The sequence below is a fragment of the Zonotrichia leucophrys genome, chromosome 21 (assembly GCF_028769735.1).
Source record: "Zonotrichia leucophrys gambelii isolate GWCS_2022_RI chromosome 21, RI_Zleu_2.0, whole genome shotgun sequence".
Classification (NCBI taxonomy): Eukaryota; Metazoa; Chordata; class Aves; order Passeriformes; family Passerellidae; genus Zonotrichia; species Zonotrichia leucophrys.
The window spans coordinates 5,355,906-5,372,140 of NC_088190.1; the positions used below are offsets into that span (position 1 = coordinate 5,355,906).

At 61.6% G+C, this 16,235-nt stretch overlaps 1 protein-coding gene across 5 annotated transcripts; it reads left to right on the forward strand.

Annotated features, from left to right (window-relative positions):
* Positions 1–400: 400 nt before the first annotated feature.
* On the forward strand, positions 401–15,769 carry PHC2 (polyhomeotic homolog 2). 5 transcript variants are annotated; one of them, XM_064730552.1, is made up of 15 exons: positions 401–557; positions 3,315–3,500; positions 3,570–3,728; positions 3,800–3,877; positions 3,963–4,124; positions 4,666–4,770; positions 4,838–5,051; positions 5,463–5,803; positions 7,036–7,195; positions 8,529–8,722; positions 10,659–10,788; positions 10,896–11,010; positions 11,937–12,078; positions 12,906–13,191; positions 14,974–15,769. In XM_064730552.1, the coding sequence occupies exons 2-15, from the start codon at positions 3,357–3,359 to the stop codon at positions 15,126–15,128; spliced, it is 2,385 nt and encodes a 794-aa protein (XP_064586622.1). In that variant the 5' UTR covers positions 401–557; positions 3,315–3,356; the 3' UTR covers positions 15,129–15,769. The 5 variants fall into 5 exon arrangements, with proteins under 5 accessions (XP_064586622.1, XP_064586620.1, XP_064586625.1 ...); XM_064730550.1 differs by having other exon boundaries at positions 10,659–10,787; positions 10,874–11,010; XM_064730555.1 differs by having other exon boundaries at positions 10,659–10,787; positions 10,874–11,010; positions 12,951–13,191.
* The last annotated feature ends 466 nt before the right edge of the window (positions 15,770–16,235 follow it).

The window sequence follows — 16,235 nt, forward strand, 5'->3', positions numbered from 1 at the left end:
TCTCAGCATCCTCGCGGTGACCCCGGGCGACCCCCGGTGACAGCAGGGACCGCCGCCAGCATCCCCAGGCCGCAGCGCCCCGCCGGGCCTGACTCGGGGCAGCCCCGGGATGGCTCCTGGAAGCACGGACGAGTGGATCTCCGTGGTTCCCCGCTGCTGAGCCCCGCCGGTCCCGGTTCCGGCCCGCTCCCCTCGGGCCCATCCGCGCCCCCTCCTCTCCCCGTTGCCATGGCGACCCCGCTACACCCCCCACCCCACCGGGGTTGCCATGGCGAGCGCGAGCAGCGGGCGCGCGGAGCGCGGTGGGCGGGGCGCGCGGGGCGGGCGGGGCGGCGATTGGCCGGGCGGCGCCACGTGACGCGCGCAGGAATGCAAATGAGCGATGGCCTCGCGCCGCCGCCGCGCCGCCGCCTGAGGGAGGGAGGAGGGAGCGGGCCCGGCCCGGCCCCGCCGGGACCCCCGGGATCCCCGCAACCCCCGCTCCGGGACCCCCCGGCGCCCCCCGGGCCATGGCACAGCCCGCCCGCCGCCTCCGCCTCGCCCGGCCCGGCCCGCAGGTACCGCGCGTGCCGCCGCTACCGGGCCCCGGCGGCTTTGTCTGGGCCGGGGAGGGGGGGGCTGGCTGAGGGGAGGGGGGGCCGCGCATGCGCACCCGCCGTGCCTCAGTTTCCCCAGCCGGGGCCGTGGCCCCCGCCGCTCCCTGCCCCCCGTGGAGCCCCCATTTCCCACCCCATCCGTGTCTCCCCTCCTTCCCCTTCTCCTGCGCTCCCTCCTCTGGTTCTGGACTCCCTTGTTATTATTATTATTACTGTTATTATTGCCCACCGCCCACCATCATATTCCAGTGCCCCCGTGTTATCTCTGGCCCCCTGTACTATATCTGACTCCCTTGCCGTCATATCCCACTCCCCATCTCCTACCCCCTTTTCTGATTTTGCACCGTTAGTATTATTCCCACTCCCCACCATCATGTTCCAGTCCCTGCTGTTTTATCTGACTCCCCCTTTATTAAATCTGACCCTCTCTTTTCTTTTCTATCCCACCCCAGTAGTGTTTTCCACCCCTCACCAGGATCTTGCATCCCCTCTCTTATTCTGCACCCCCGTATCATTCCCTGTGTCATATCCTGCTGCTCCCTGTCCTGCACCCTTTATTATTATTATATCAATCATATTCCAGTGCTTGCTGTTACCTCTGACCCCCCAGTGTAATATCTGACATCCCTCATTTCTATCCAACCCTGTCATTTGTGTTTTCCCCTCTTTCCCATTATTTTCCACCCCCTCCTCTGTTTTGCTCCCGCTTATTATTTTTCCCACCCCATCATCATTTTCCAATCCTTGCTCTTTTATCTGACCCCTCTCTTTTCTATCCCACCTTCCCACCATATCCCACCCCTCACCAGCTCGTTGCATCCCCCCTTATTCTGAACCCCCATATTGTTCCATGCTGCTGCTCACTGTCCCATCTTCCCCCTCTTATCCCATTTGTGTCCCCATTTCCTACCCCCTCATCATTTGCCACCCCCATTTTGGGCTCAGCTCAGGCAATTCCAGCTCATCCTGTCCTAGCTGTGGGACCCCCCCATGTTCCCCCACCCCAATGGGTGCCAGCACTACTCAAAATCTTCCCTTTTTTGTTATTTTGGGTGGGTGGAATGGTTTGGGGGTTTGACTTCTGGGTCAAAAGTGAGGTGTCCCCATGTGACACCCCAAATTCCCTGGTGAGGGAGGACAGGCTTGGACCCACAGTGAGTGGGAGCTGTGGGGGCTTTGCCCACCCCTGGGGGATTGAGTCCAGGTGGGCCTGGTGTGATCCCTCTGTGTCAGTCACTGCAGTGACCCCGTGTCACCTCCATGCCACCAGAGCAGGACAAGCAGCTCTGTGGCTGTTGGGTGGGAAAAGGTGCCCAGAGCGTCTCCAGCTGATGGTGAACGTGCCATGGATGCAGAGCTGAGGGTGGGCAGTGTCACAGGCCACCTGGACACGTGGCTGTCCCACCCTGTGCTGGCACAGTGGCATCTCAGGGGACGAGGCCAGGACATCACTGCTGCCACGTCCCTGCTGTGCCAGGCTGGCATGGCCTGGTGGGGCCGTGCTGTGGCACGGTGACCAAGGCCACCCTCAGTGGCTGCTGTCCATAGTCTGCAGTGTCCCACACTGTTGTCCCTGGTCCCGCTGTGGTGGCACTGCAGGGGCTCAAATGGGTGACACGGGTGGAGAGCGGTGGCCGTGGGTGGCTGTCGGTGACCATGCAGTGTCATGGCCACCACAGTGGCTGTGGTGACAGAGGTGCCACCCACAAACCCCCCCTCTCTGGCCCCTACAGCACTGTCCCCATCCTCCTGTCCTGTCATGCTGTCTGTCCCCCTCCTGCCATCCGTTCATCCCTCATCCATTTCCTCTGTCCATTCTTCCTTGCATCCCTGCATCCCTGTCCTGTGTCCATCCAGCCTTTCTTCCATCCCTTCCTCCCTTTTGTGTCTTTCCATCTGTCCATACTTCCTCCCTTCTGTCTGCTCTGTTCTTCCCTCCATCCCTTGGTCCCTCACTTTCCTGCTTTTTTTCAGCATTTCCTTCTATCATTGGATCTTTTCCTCATTCTGTCCATCTTTCTATCTGTCCATCATTCCTTCCTTCCGTTCTTAGAGCCGTCATTCCTTCTGTCATTTATTCTATCTGTCCTCTTGTCCATCCTTCCTTCCATCCTTGACCCCTCCTTTTCCATGCCTTCCATCCTTGACCTCTCCTTCCTTTTATGTTTCCTGTCCTTCTTGTCTCTTCTTCCTTACTTACTTCTGTCTGTCCTTATGTCCATCCTGCCTCCTCCCCTCTATGTTCCTTTTTGCCCATCTATCCTTCCATTTGTCCATCCCTTTTTCTTCTCCTGTTTATCCTTCTCTCTGTCCTTCCATCCTTCATCCCTTTCCTAGTTCCATGACTCCCTTGGTTTCTCTCTTTCCTTCCTCTCCTTCCCTCATTTCCTTCTCCCCATCCGTCTCTTTCCTACTTCCCTCCATTCCTCATTTCCTTTCCTGTCTATCCCTTCATCCCTCTCTTCCTCCAGGCCATCCTTCTGTCCATCCCTACCTCCTCCCCTCCATCTCTCTGCCTTCCAGCCTTCCCTCTGTCCATCCATCCTCCTGTCCTTTCCTTCCTTCTGTCCATGCACCCTTTCCCCATTTTCCCTGGGGCACTGACCCTGCTTTAGTGGAGGAGGATGAGCACAGGGTCTCCCATCATTCTTCCTCCTCCTCCTCTGTGCTTCCAGCCCCCAGGCCCGATGGTTCCCCTCACTGTGTTCTCCTCCCCAGCTCTAGTCTGACCCCGTTCCACCGTCCTGGCCCGGCCCCGCCATGGAGAATGAGCAGCTCCCGGCCCCAGCTCCCGCCAGCAGCGCCGGCAGCGCGGCCCCAGCGCCCGCCAGCAGCGCGGCCGCGCGCCCCGCCGGGCCCCAGATCTCCGTCTACAGCGGCATCCCCGACCGCCAGACCGTGCAGGTACGGGGCTGGGGGCACCCGGGGGCTGGGGGGCACCGGGGGGGTCGTGGCCACATTTCCTCCCCAAAGGTGATCCAGCAGGCGCTGCACCGGCAGCCCAACACGGCGGCGCAGTACCTGCAGCAGATGTACGCGGCTCAGCAGCAGCACCTCATGCTGCAGACGGCTGCGCTCCAGCAGCAGCACCTCACCAGCGCCCAGCTCCAGAGCCTGGCCGCTGTGCAGCAGGTACGGGCACCCCGTGGGCACGGGGGGTGGCTCGGGGCTGGCACAGCCCTCACCCTCAGCTCTCCCCCAAGGCAAGCCTGGCGGCGAACCGGCAAAGCAGCTCCTCGGGGAGCAACGGCACCCAGCCCGCCCCGGCACAGCAGCCCACGGTGAGTCCCTCAGCCTCTGGGCACCCACCCACCCACCGTGCCCACCCATGCCAGCACCCCGACCTTGTCCTGGTGCCCGTTGCAGATCAACCTGGCGACGTCGCCGGCGGCGGCGCAGCTGCTGAACCGGGCGCAGAGCGTGGGGCCCGGCGCGTCGGGCATCGCTCAGCAGGCCGTGCTGCTGGGCAACACTGCCTCGCCCGCCCTCACCGCCAGCCAGGCCCAGATGTACCTGCGGGCACAGATGGTAAGGGTGGGGCTGCACCCAGGACCATTGGGGTGCCCATCGTCCTGTTGTGGGGTGATGGAACCCACAAAGGGCACATGGCCGTGACACTGGAGGGGTGCTCGTTGCATGGCATGCCTGGGACCCATGGGGAATCTGTAGGGTGCTCAGAGTCTATGGGGTGCCCCCCAAGCTCCTGGGGGTCCAAGGACCCCACAGGGTGCCTGTCACCCTGCTGTGGGGTGTGTAGACTTCGTGAGGTGCCTTCACTCAGCTGAGGGAATTTGGCCCCCATATACGGTGAACCCCATCCCACAGGGGGTGCCCAGACCCCACAGGGCACCTAGAGCTCCATTTGGGATACCCAAGCAGGTGCTCTTTGCCTTTGGGGGGACGTTGGGACCCTATAGGGTGCCCTCCCCCACACTGGGCGTGCCTGTTCCTACCCTACATAGATAGAGAGATACCCATGTGCCACCCTGTAGGGACACAGAGGAGGGACACACACAGGGTGTGCCACCCCTGACACGGTGAGCCGTGCACCCACTCTCCCTGTCCCCAGCTCATCTTCACACCCACGGGCCCCGTCAGCGCTGTCCGGCCCGAGAGCCCCGCGCCGGCCCCTCCGCCGGCCCCGCCACCTGCCCCACCACCCAGCACCCCTCAGGTGAGTGTCCCTGCCCCTGGCAGCCCCCAGAGCCTGCCCCGGCACCCCTGACCCGCTGCCGTTGCAGGTGCACAGCCTGGCCCTGCGCCCCGCCGGCCCCCACCTCCCTGCCCTGGCCATGAAGCCCCCCGGGGGTGCCCCTCCCCGTGCTGGCCCCCCCCGGGGGCCCCCGCCCGAGCCCCCCGCCGAGCACCTCAAAAAGGCCGAGGGGCACGAGGGCCGCGCCCATGGCCTGGCCCGCAGCGCCGCCCCCGCTGCCACCCACCCGCTCGTCACCCCAGGTAAGGGGCTGCTCCGGGGGGGGGCACCCCGGGGTGCTGGGGAGTCACGGGCTGTTCACTCTGACGCCAGTGGTGGCCCACGCTGGTGTGTCCTGCAGCTGTCACTGTCTGTGTTTGGGACCTCCGTCCCCTCACTGGGCCCCGCTCGGGAGGGTCTCAGCACCCATAGGACCCCAGGGGGCTGGGGCAGTGAGGGTGTGAGCCAGGGGGCTCCATGAGTGCTGGAGCCTGGGGTGCTGCACTGGCATGGCTCCCAAAATTGGGGACACCTGAGTGCAGCTTCCCGCAAGAGCTGGCAGAGCTGATTGTCTGAGGGCACCAGAGGGAACAGACACAGAGTGAGCAGCAGCCTGCTGGGGGTGGGTCCCGTGGTGCTCAGGGGCATCTCTGTCCCCGTTGCTGTCCCCACAGCCTACGCCCCGCTGCAGCCCCCCCAGTTCCTGCAGCAGCCGCCGAAGCCGATGCAGCCGCAGCAGCCGCAGCCGCAGCAGCAGCAGTTCGTCATCCAGCAGCAGCAGCAGCAGCAGCTGGGCCCCCGTGGGCAGCCTCCCTCGGGCCCCCCCAGCACCCCCCAGCTCCAGCCCCTGCCCCCTGCCAGCCCCGGCCCGGGCCCCCAGCCCAAAACGGGGGTGCCCCAGGGAGCGGGGGGCGAGGGCGGCCCCCCCAACGGGCACCCCGGCTGCCACGCTGCCCCCCGCAAGTTCCAGCACGCCTCGGCTGTCATCCTGCAGCTGCAGCCCGCCGGCCCCACGGTGAGGGGCCCCACATCTCCCCCAAACCTGCATCAGGAGGGGCCCCCAAACATCTCCCCCAAACCTGCATCAGGAGGGGCCCCCAAACATCTCCCCCCAAACCTGCATCAGGAGGGGTCCCCACACATCCCACCCCCAAACCTGCATCAGGGGTCCCCGAAACTCCCAACTGCATCAGGAGGGCCACGCCCACCCAACCTGCATCAGGAGGGTCCCACACCCCACCCCCAAACCTGCATCAGGAGGGGCCCAAAATCCCCCAACCAGCATCAGAGGACCAAAATTCCCCAGACCTGCATCAGGGGTCCCCAAACACTCACAAACTGATCGGAGGGGCCCCCAACATCTCCACCAACCCTGCATCAGGAGGTCCAACATCCAAACTCTCCAACCCTCACAGTGAGGCCAGCCTTGTGAGGGGAAAGAGGAATGGGGGCACGGGAGTGGGAGTGGGGGGTGCTGGGGTGTCAGCTGTGTGCACACGCGTGTGGGTGTGCAAGTGCACAATCCCTGCACACATGTGTGATCCTGAAATGTGCATGGGGACCCAGCTGTGACATCAGTGTGCAGGTGTGCACGCTCGGGCCACGCTGCACGTGTGTGCCTGCTCCATGCACACCTGTGCACAGCTTTGCCCCATCCATGGCACTTTGGTGGCCGTGTGTACCTGGTGCTGTGACACGGGGAGCATGTGGCTGATCCGTGTGTGTGTGCACGTGTTTGATCTCATACGTGTGTCCTGGACCCACACACATGTGTGAGCACAGCTTTGCCAGATGCATGCACGTGCATGTGTGCATATGTGCATGTGTCTGCTCCCTGCATGTGTGTGCACACGAGTGCAGATGTGCTTGCCTGGCCCGTGTGTGCACCTGTGCTTGACCCATGTGTGTCTGGCCTGTGCATGTGTGTGACACTCATGCAGCCCCGTGCACGTGTGTGTTTGTGGAGGTGTGTACAGGCTCCTTGCACACATGTGCAAATGTACACGCCAGATCAGGTGTGTCTGTACACGCGTGCCCATCTGTGACACATGTGTGTGCATGTGCATGCCCGCTCCAGGCACATGCTTGTGTGTGACCCATGCACAGTGTGCACCCTCCAGTCGTGCAGGTGCATGTCCCTGTGCCACACACACCTGCCCCGAGCCCCGCACGTGCGTGTGCACACCTGACCCCCGCCCGTGTGTGTGCACATCTGACCCTGCCCCACGCGTGTCCCTGCCGCCACAGCCGTCCCTCGGGGTCCCCGAGGGCGCCCGCCGGGACCCGCTGCCCGTGCCGAGGAGCGCCGAGAGCCCGCCTGCCGCCCCGCCGCAGCCCCCCGCCCTCTCGCCGCCCGCCGCCCCCCCGGGCCCCGACACCCCCGAGGGCGAGCGGCCCCTCACGCACGGTAAGCGCCCGCCCCGCTCCCACGGGCACCCACTCGCGGGGTGCTGCACCCCGAGCCCTGATGCTGCGGGGGCCAGTGAAGCCGGGCAGCGCTGCGGGAGCCCTGAGGGGAGCTCGGGCAGCACTGAGGGGCGCTCGCTGAGCCCGGGGCTGCGGGCCGGGTGCGGCGCCCGCCGCTGCCGCTGGGGGGCGCACGCGCGCCACGCTCATGTACAGCGGGCACCCGAGGGGTGGGGCTGTGGCCACGCCCCTTTCTGTAGGCGCGGCAGTGGTGCGCGGGCTGGGGAGGCGTGGCCATATCTGAAGGCTCCGCCCCGGCTGCGTGGGGGGTGCAACCGATGTGGGGGCGTGGCCACGCCCGTGCAGTCCCGCCCCTTGTGGAGCGAGGCCCCGCCCCCGCGATAGCGGGGGCGCGGGAGGCGGAGCCTTTGTTGGAAGGGCGTGTCCGAGGCTCCGGGCGCGCGAGGCGGCAGCGCCCGCCAATGGGCGCGCGGGGGCGTGTCCGCGGCAGGCTCCGCCCCCGCCGCCGCCTTTGTCCCCGCTCGGCCCTGGCCCCGCTCCCGGCGCCGCTCCCGCCGCAGCCCCGGCCCGGGCCCCCCGCCATGGCCCCCCCGACCCGCTGAGCGCCCGGTGAGTGAGCGCCGACCGCGGCGGCCAGGCCCGGCCCGGGGCGGCGGCGGCGGCGGCTCTGACCTCACTTCCGCATCCGCCCCCGGCCCCGGTCCGGCCCCGCGGCCCGGGCGAGGGAGGGGCGGGGGCAGCGGGAGCCGCCGCCGCCGCCGGACAAAGGTGATGGGGGTGCCGGGGCCTGCGCGGCCCGGGGCGGCCTGGAGAGGAGCGGGGCCGGGGCGGGCTGGGCCGGGGCCAGCGGGCCCTGCTGGGCTGTGCTGGGATCTCACGGGCGCAGATCGGGCCCTGCCCGGCGCTACCGGGATGTGCCGCGGCCTGAGGGGCGGTTCGGGCCTCTCTGGGACTCTGCTGGGGCAGATCTGCGCTTTCCGGGCTGGATCGAGCCCCGTTGGGGCCTTTCTGGGGCACATCGGGGCTTTCCGCCGCGCACCGAGCCCCGCCGGGGAAGCCGCGGCCTGGCCGGTGCCTCCCAGCGCCGCGCCGGGGCTGCCCCGCTCCCTCCGCGCTCTGCGGCCGTGCCCGCAGCCCCGCGGGTATTTTGGGGGCCCTTTTCCCCCTTTGGCACCCCCCGGGGCCGGCTGGGCGGCGCTGGGAGCGGCAGCAGCTGCTCCCCGTTCCAGCTGTATGGAAATCGCGGCCCCGCGTCAGCGGCGGCGTCAGCGCCCGCCCCTCGCCGCTCACCGCGTGTGCCCCGCTGTCCCCAGAGCCCCCCGAGCGCCTCCATGCGCAGCCCCGCATTCCCGGGATGACCTCGGGCTCCGGCAGCGCTGCCGCCACCGTCGCCGGCGCCGCCCCCCACAATGGTGAGAACAAACCGCCCCAGGCCATCGTGAAACCCCAGATCCTCACGCACGTCATCGAGGGCTTCGTCATCCAGGAGGGCGCCGAGCCCTTCCCGGTAACGTATCCCGATCTACCGGGGCCAGGGCTGGCCTTTGGGGCGGGGGGAATGGGGCACACGGTCAGGCCTGAACCCCCAAATCCGACCCTGCTTCGTCATTCGGGAACGGGCTGAGCTGCTCCCGGTGCTCTCCGTGGTTTATCCCTGTGGTTTATCCCGTTACCGAGTGTTTTGTCATTCGGGAAGAGGCTGAGCTGCTCCCGGTGCTCTCCGTGGTTTATCCCTATGGTTTATCCCGTTACCGAGTGTTTTGTCATTCGGGAAGGGGCTGAGCTCTTCCCGGTAATGTATCCCAAAATCCCTGTCCTGAATTTGGGAGGTTGGGAATGGAGCACCCACTGTCCTGAAGTCATAAACCCTCACCCATTTCATCGAGGACGTCATCCAGGAAGGGGCAGAACCATTCCCAGTAATGTATATCTCTGTGCATCCTCGTCCCTGAATTTAGGACCATTCCCAGTAATGTATATCTCTCTCTGCATCCTTATCCTTGAATTTGGGGTTTTGGGAATGGGGCATCCAAATAATCATGATCCCCTCCACCCAAAATCCTCCACCCATGTGTCGAGGGCTTCATGACTGAGAAAAGAGGAAAAATGTTCCTGGTATGGTATCTCCCCCTCCTGTCCCCCTTTCTGGGACAGAGGGATGTTGGGATGGGCATCCAGGCCTTTGTGAACCCCCAAATCTTCCCCCACATTGTTGAGTTATGCATCATTCAGGAAGGGATTGTGCCGTTCTGGTAACGTATCCACCCATCCATATCCTTATCCCTGATGTGTGTGTGTGGGAGGGGGGATTCTGTCTTTGGGGGGTTGGGAATGAGGCACCCAGACCATTGTGAACCCCCAAATGTTACTCATTTATTCTGTAATTCGTTGTCCAGGAAGGGGCAGAACCATTCCTGGTGATTCCCCTCTCTCTGTCCTCGCTTCTGGGTTTGGGGTTTGGGAGTGGGGCATCCACACCACTGAGAATCCCCAAATCTTCACATTTTTGAGTTCCTTATTGTGCAGGAAGGGGCTGAGCCATTCCCAGTAATGCATCTCCTGCACCTGTCCTTGTTCCTGGATGTGGGAAATTGAGAAGAGGGGTTGGGAATGGGATGCCCAGACAATCATGAACCCCCAAATCCTCACCCATTTATTGAGCATTGAGGAAGAGACAGAGCTGTTCCTGTAACATTCCTGGAGCTGAGGGATTGGGAAGGTGGGGTTGGGATTTGGGGAGTTGGGAATGGGATGCCCAATTATGAACCCCCAAATCCTCACCCATCTTATTGAGCATTTCCATCTTCTGGAGGACAGAACTGTCCTGTACATTCCGACTGGGGATTGGAAGGGGCTGGATTTGGGGATTGGAATGGATGCCCATTATGACCCCAATCTCACCATTTTATTGAGCATTGAGGAAGAGACAGAGCTGTTCCAGTAACATACCTGGAGCTGAGGGATTGGGAAGGGGGCATTGGGATTTTTGGGGTTGGGAATGGGATGCCCAATTATGAGCTCCCAAATCCTCACCCATGTTATTGAGCATTGAGGAAGAGACAGAACTGTTCCTGTAACATTCCTGGAGCTGAGAGATTGGGAAGGGGGCGTTGGGATTTGGAGATTGGGAGTGGGCAATGATGAACCCCCAAACCTTTGCCTGTGTTATTGAGCACTTCGGCAGCCAGGAAGGGGTAGAATCGCTCCTGGTAATGTACCCTCCTCTCCTTATCCCTGCTCCTGGATTTAAGGGGTTGGGAATGGGTCACTCCAAGAACAGCTGGAGCCCAAATCCCCACGCTTGTCACCCAGGGAGGTGCAGAGCTGTCCCTGGTACCTGTCCTCACCCCATCCCTGGATTTGAGGGGTGGGATGGGCCGTGCCAGCCCCGTGGGCACCCTCAGGGCTCCCTGGGCACCGGTGCAGCCAGGTGTGTTGCACAGGTGGGCCGCTCCTCGCTGCTGGTGGGGGCCCTGCACAAGCAGTATGCACAGGAGCTGCTGCCAGACAAGCTGCCAGCACAGGACAACACCACCACCACCGACTCGGACATGGAGGAGCCGTACCTGCAAGGTAGCGCCCGGGCCCTGGGACCCCCCTGAACCCCGGGATGCCCCCGAGTGCTCCCCCCGGCTGAGCTGGCTGGTTTCTCTCTCTGGGTGTCCCTCCACGCCCCCCAGAATCCAAAGAGGAGGGGAACCCCCCCAAGTTGAAGTGTGAGCTCTGCGGCCGCGTTGACTTCGCCTACAAATTCAAGCGCTCCAAGCGCTTCTGCTCCATGGCCTGTGCCAAGAGGTAACCCCAAAACCCACCCAACCCCTCCTTGTTAGGGTAGAAATAACCCCTAAACCCCCCCCAATCCCTCCTTGCTGCATAGAGGTAACCCCAAAACTCACCCAACCCCAAAACCCACCCAACCCCTCCTTGTTAGGGTAGAAATAACCCCTAAAACCCCCCCAATCCCTCCTTGCTGCATAGAGGTAACCCCAAAACTCACCCAACCCCAAAACCCACCCAACCCCTCCTTGTTAGGGTGGAAATAACCCCTAAAACTCACCCAATCCCTCCTTGCCGCATAGAGATAACTCCAAAACCCACCCAACCCCTAATTTTTAGGGTACAGGTAACCCCAAAACCCACCCAACCCCTCTGGTGCTGGGGCACAGGTCACCCCAAAACCCACCCAACCCCAAAATCCATGCCATCCCTCCTTGCTGGGGCAGGGGTAACCCCAAAACCCACACAACCCCTGCTTGCTGCAGTAGAGGTAACCCCAAAACCCACCCCTGTTTGCTGGGACAGAGGTGACCCCAAAACCCACCCAACCTTTCCTTGTTTGTATAGAGGTAACCCCAAAACCCATGCTGTCCCTCCATGGTGGGGTAGAGGTGATCCCAAAATCCACCCAGGCCCCTCCACAGCCACATAGAGGTAGCCCCAAAATCCACCCAAGCAGGGTAGAGGCAACCCCAAAAACCACTTGACCGAGCAGATGTAACACCAAAACCCATCTAGACCCTTTTCAGTGGAGTAGAGGTACCCCAAAATCCACTTGACAAGAGTAGAGGTATCCCCAGAAATCACCTGCCAGGGTAAAGGTAACCTGAAAATCCATTCAGTGTGGGAGGGGTAACCCCAAAATCTGCTTCTTTGGTGGGGTAGAGGTACCCCCAGGGTTCCCCCGGTGGGGTGGGGACCCCTCATGGCCCGGCTCCGTGCAGGTACAACGTGGGCTGCACCAAGAGGGTGGGGCTGTTCCACCCCGACCGCAGCAAACTGCAGAAACCGGGAGGGCCCCCCCACGGGCGGCGCCGCAGCTGCAAGGGGACCCTGCCCCCCCTGAGCAAGGACAGCAAGAAACAGGTGAGGGGACACGGGCTGGCCACTGAGGGCAGGGCTGGGCCTTGGGGCTGGGGCTTGGCCCCAGTTTTGGGTGGGCTCCGAGCCTTGGGTTGTCCCTGGCTTTGGGGGCACAGGGTGGGCACTGAGGCCGGGTTTTGGCCTCAGCTCGGGGGACAGGGAGTGGGTGCTGAGCCTGGGGTTTGTCCCTGAATTTTGGGAACACAGGGTGGACACTGAGGCTGAGGTTTGTCCCTAAGTTTTGGGAATGGGGTGGGCACTTAGGCTGGCATTTGTCCTTGAATTTTGGTGATGTGGGGCAGGTGCTGAGGCTGGGGTTTATCTCTAAATTTGGTGACACGGGGTGGATGCTGAGGCTGGGGTTTGTCCCTAAATTTTGGGAACACAGGGTGGGCACTGAGGCTGGGGTTTGTCCCCGAGTTTTGGTGACATGGGGTGAGCACTGAGGCTGGGGTTTGTCCCTAAATTTGGTGACACGGGGTGGATGCTGAGGCTGGGGTTCATCCCTGAGTTTTGATGACACGGGGCTGGTGCTGAGCCTGGGGTTTGTCCCTAAATTTTGGGAACACAGGGTGGGTGCTGAGCCTGGGGTTTGTCCCTGAATGTTGGTGATGTGGGGCAGGCGCTGAGCCTGGGGTTTGCCCCTAAATTTGGTGACATGGGGCCAGTGCTGATGCTGTGGTTTGTCCCTAAATTTTGGGAACACAGGGTGGGCACTGAGCCTGGGGTTTGTCCCTAAATTTGGTGACACGGGGTGGGCTCTGAAGCTGGGGTTTGTCCCTAAATTTGGTGACACGGGGCCGGTGCTGAGGCCAGCACTGCCCCCGCAGCCCCCGGGGTCCGTCCCAGCGGGGTCGGTGACGGCGTCGTTGCAGCTCAACCACAGCCAGGAGGATTCCAGCCGCTGCTCGGACAACTCCAGCTACGAGGAGCCGCTGTCGCCCATCTCGGCCAGCTCCTCCACGTCGCGGCGCCGGCAGGGGGAGCGGGAGCTGGAGCTGCGGGACATGGAGCTGCCCGAGCGCGACCTGCCCGGCCTCGGCCACCGCTTCCTGCCCAGCGAGCCCAGCAAGTGGAACGTGGAGGACGTCTACGAGTTCATCCGCTCGCTGCCGGGTGAGGAACGCCCTGGGATGGACGGGGATCTACCCAAAGATACCCAGTTTTGGGAGGATTTGTGTCCCTCAGGTTGTGTTCAAGGAGGGATCTACTCAAGATTGAGGAATGTCCTGGGATGGACGGGGATCTACCCACACATACCCAGTTTTGGGAGGATTTGTGTTCAAGGAGGGATCTACTCAAGATTGAGGAACGCCCTGGGATGGGTGGGGATCTACCCACACATACCCAGTTTTGAGAGGATTTGTGTCCCTCAGGATGTGTTCATGGGGGAATCTACTCAAGATTGAGGAATGCCCTGGGATGGACAGGGATCTATCTACCCACAGATACTCAGTTTTGGGAGGATTTGTGTTCAAGGAGGGATGTACTCAAGATTGAGGAACGCCCTGGGATGGACAGGGATCTACCCACACATACCCAGCACTGTGGTTTTGGGAGGATTTGTGTCCCTCAGGATGTGTTCATGGGGAAATCTACTCAAGACTGAGGAATGTCCTGGGATGGAGGGGGATCTACCCACACATACCCAGCACTGTGGTTTTGGGAGGATTTGTGTCCCTCAGGATGTGTTCTAGAGGGATCTACTCAAGATTGAGGAACGCCCTGGGATGGACGGGGATCTACCCAAAGATACCCAGTTTTGGGAGGATTTGTGTCCCTCAGGATGTGTTCAAGGAGGGATCTACTCAAGATTGAGGAATGTCCTGGGATGGACGGGGATCTACCCACAGATACCCAGCACTGTGGTTTTGGGAGGATTTGTGTCCCTCAGGATGTGTTGATCTACTCAAGGATAACCCCAAAATTGGGGATTTGGGGAGAGATTTATTCACAGAGAACCCCATATTTTAGAGTAGGATTTACACACACATAATCCCATAAATATATTTATGGGGGGTGATTTACTCACAGATAACCCCATCAATATTTTTAGTGGGGATGGAATCTACTCACAAACCCATTAATATTGGGAGGGCAGGGGGCAGGTTTATTTGTATTTACTTACAAATAAACCTAAAGGATAATTGGAGGAAGCCATTTACATACGGCTTCCTAAATAAGATTTTTTGGGGGATTCAAGCCCCTGGGTGTATTTTTGGGGGCTGTGAGGGGGATTCAAGCCCAGAGAAGCCCCTGAGTGTATTTTTGGGGATTATGAGGGGGATTCAAGCCCAGAGAATCCTGAGTGTATTTTTGGGGATTATGAGGGGGATTCAAGCCCAGAGAAGCCCCTGGGTGTATTTTTGGGGATTATGAGGGGGATTCAAGCCCAGAGAAGCCCCTGGGTGTATTTTTGGGGATTATGAGGGGGATTCAAGCCCAGAGAATCCTGAGTGTATTTTTGGGGATTATGAGGGGGATTCAAGCCAGAGGAGCCCCTGGGTGTATTTTTGGGGGCTGTGAGGGGGATTCAAGCCCAGAGAAGCCCCTGGGTGTATTTTTGGGGGCTGTCAGGGGGATTCAAGCCCAAAGAAGCCCCTGAGTGTATTTTTGGGGATTATGAGGGGGATTCAAGCCCAGAGAAGCCCCTGGGTGTATTTTTGAGGGATTATGAGGGGGATTCAGGCCCAGAGAAGCCCCTGGGTGTATTTTTGGGGGTTGTGAGGGGGATTCAAGCCCAGAGAAGCCCCTGGGTGTATTTTTGGGGGATTCAAGCCCAGAGAAGCCCCTGGGTGTATTTTTGAGGGATTATGAGGGGGATTCAAGCCCAGAGAAGCCCCTGGGTGTATTTTTGGGGGCTGTGAGAGGCTTTGCTGACGCTGCCCGTCCCCACAGGCTGCCAGGAGATCGCCGAGGAGTTCAGGACGCAGGAGATCGACGGGCAGGCGCTGCTGCTGCTCAAGGAGGATCATCTCATGAGCACCATGAACATCAAGCTGGGCCCTGCCCTCAAGATCTACGCCCGCATCAACATGCTCAAGGACTCCTGAGGGGGGGGGGGCACGGGACCCCCAACTCCCCCCCCCCAGGGGACCCCTGACCCCCCCAATGCGGCCCCGGGGAGGGGGCAAAGGGGGGGGAGACACTTGTGAGCACACCCCGCCCCCCCTGCCCCCCCCGGGGGGTGTAAATAGCCCGTAGCTCTAGAGCCCCCCCACCCCTCACCCACCTTTGGGGGGTCACCTCCCCCCTTCTCCAGCAGGGAGGGGGGGTCCCCACGTGTCCCCCCCCGTGTCCCCCCCCCCAGGTGAGCAGAGCCAAGCAGGACGGTTGTTGCCTTAACGTGTGCTCCCTCCCCCAGCTGGGATTGGGGCCCCCGCAGGGAGGTTTGGACGCCCCCCAAAAGGGGTCAGGGAGGGGTGGGGGGCGCGGAGGAGGCGTCACCCCCCGTTCACACACACCCCCCACGCTCTGGGCTGGGTTTGGGGGTGCCCAAGCAGAGGACAGTGGTGGGGGTCCCCCCCCAGGCAGGTAAGGACCCCCCCCCCACTCCCCCCTCAGCCAGCACGATCTTTTTAAGAAAAGAAAAGGAAAAAAAAAAAAATTGAAAAAAAACCACACATGGTCCCACCCCCCCCTTTCCTGTTTTTTGTTTTTGTTTTTAATAAACACTGAAAAAAAAATAATCAAACCTGGGACTCTCCCAGTTTTCTTCACTTGCCACCTCCAAATTCCTTCTCATGTAAACTAAGGGATGTGTCCAATGCCACCGAGGGTGGTGGCACTTCCTGGGGCACTGGGGACATTTTGTGTGACCTGGGGATCCCTGCTGGCCCCAGCTGGGAGGTGGGGACATCACTGTGGTGACAGTGGCACCCTCCACACCTCCAGGTGACCCCCAGGGCTTAGGCGGACACAGGTGGGAGGTGGTGGCCTGTCCCTGGAGATGTCCCAGGGCTGTGACATCCCTGGATGTGACATCTGTACTGAGGTGTCCCCAGAGCTGGTGGCAGTGACACAGCCATGGTGCAGTGTCCCCAAGCACTGGTGTTGATAAGAGTGTCCCAACCACTGATAAGCACAATGGTGAGATGTCCCCAAAGCTGTGACATATCCTTGGTGGCCATGGCGATGGTGCCCACTGTGACATGTCCCTG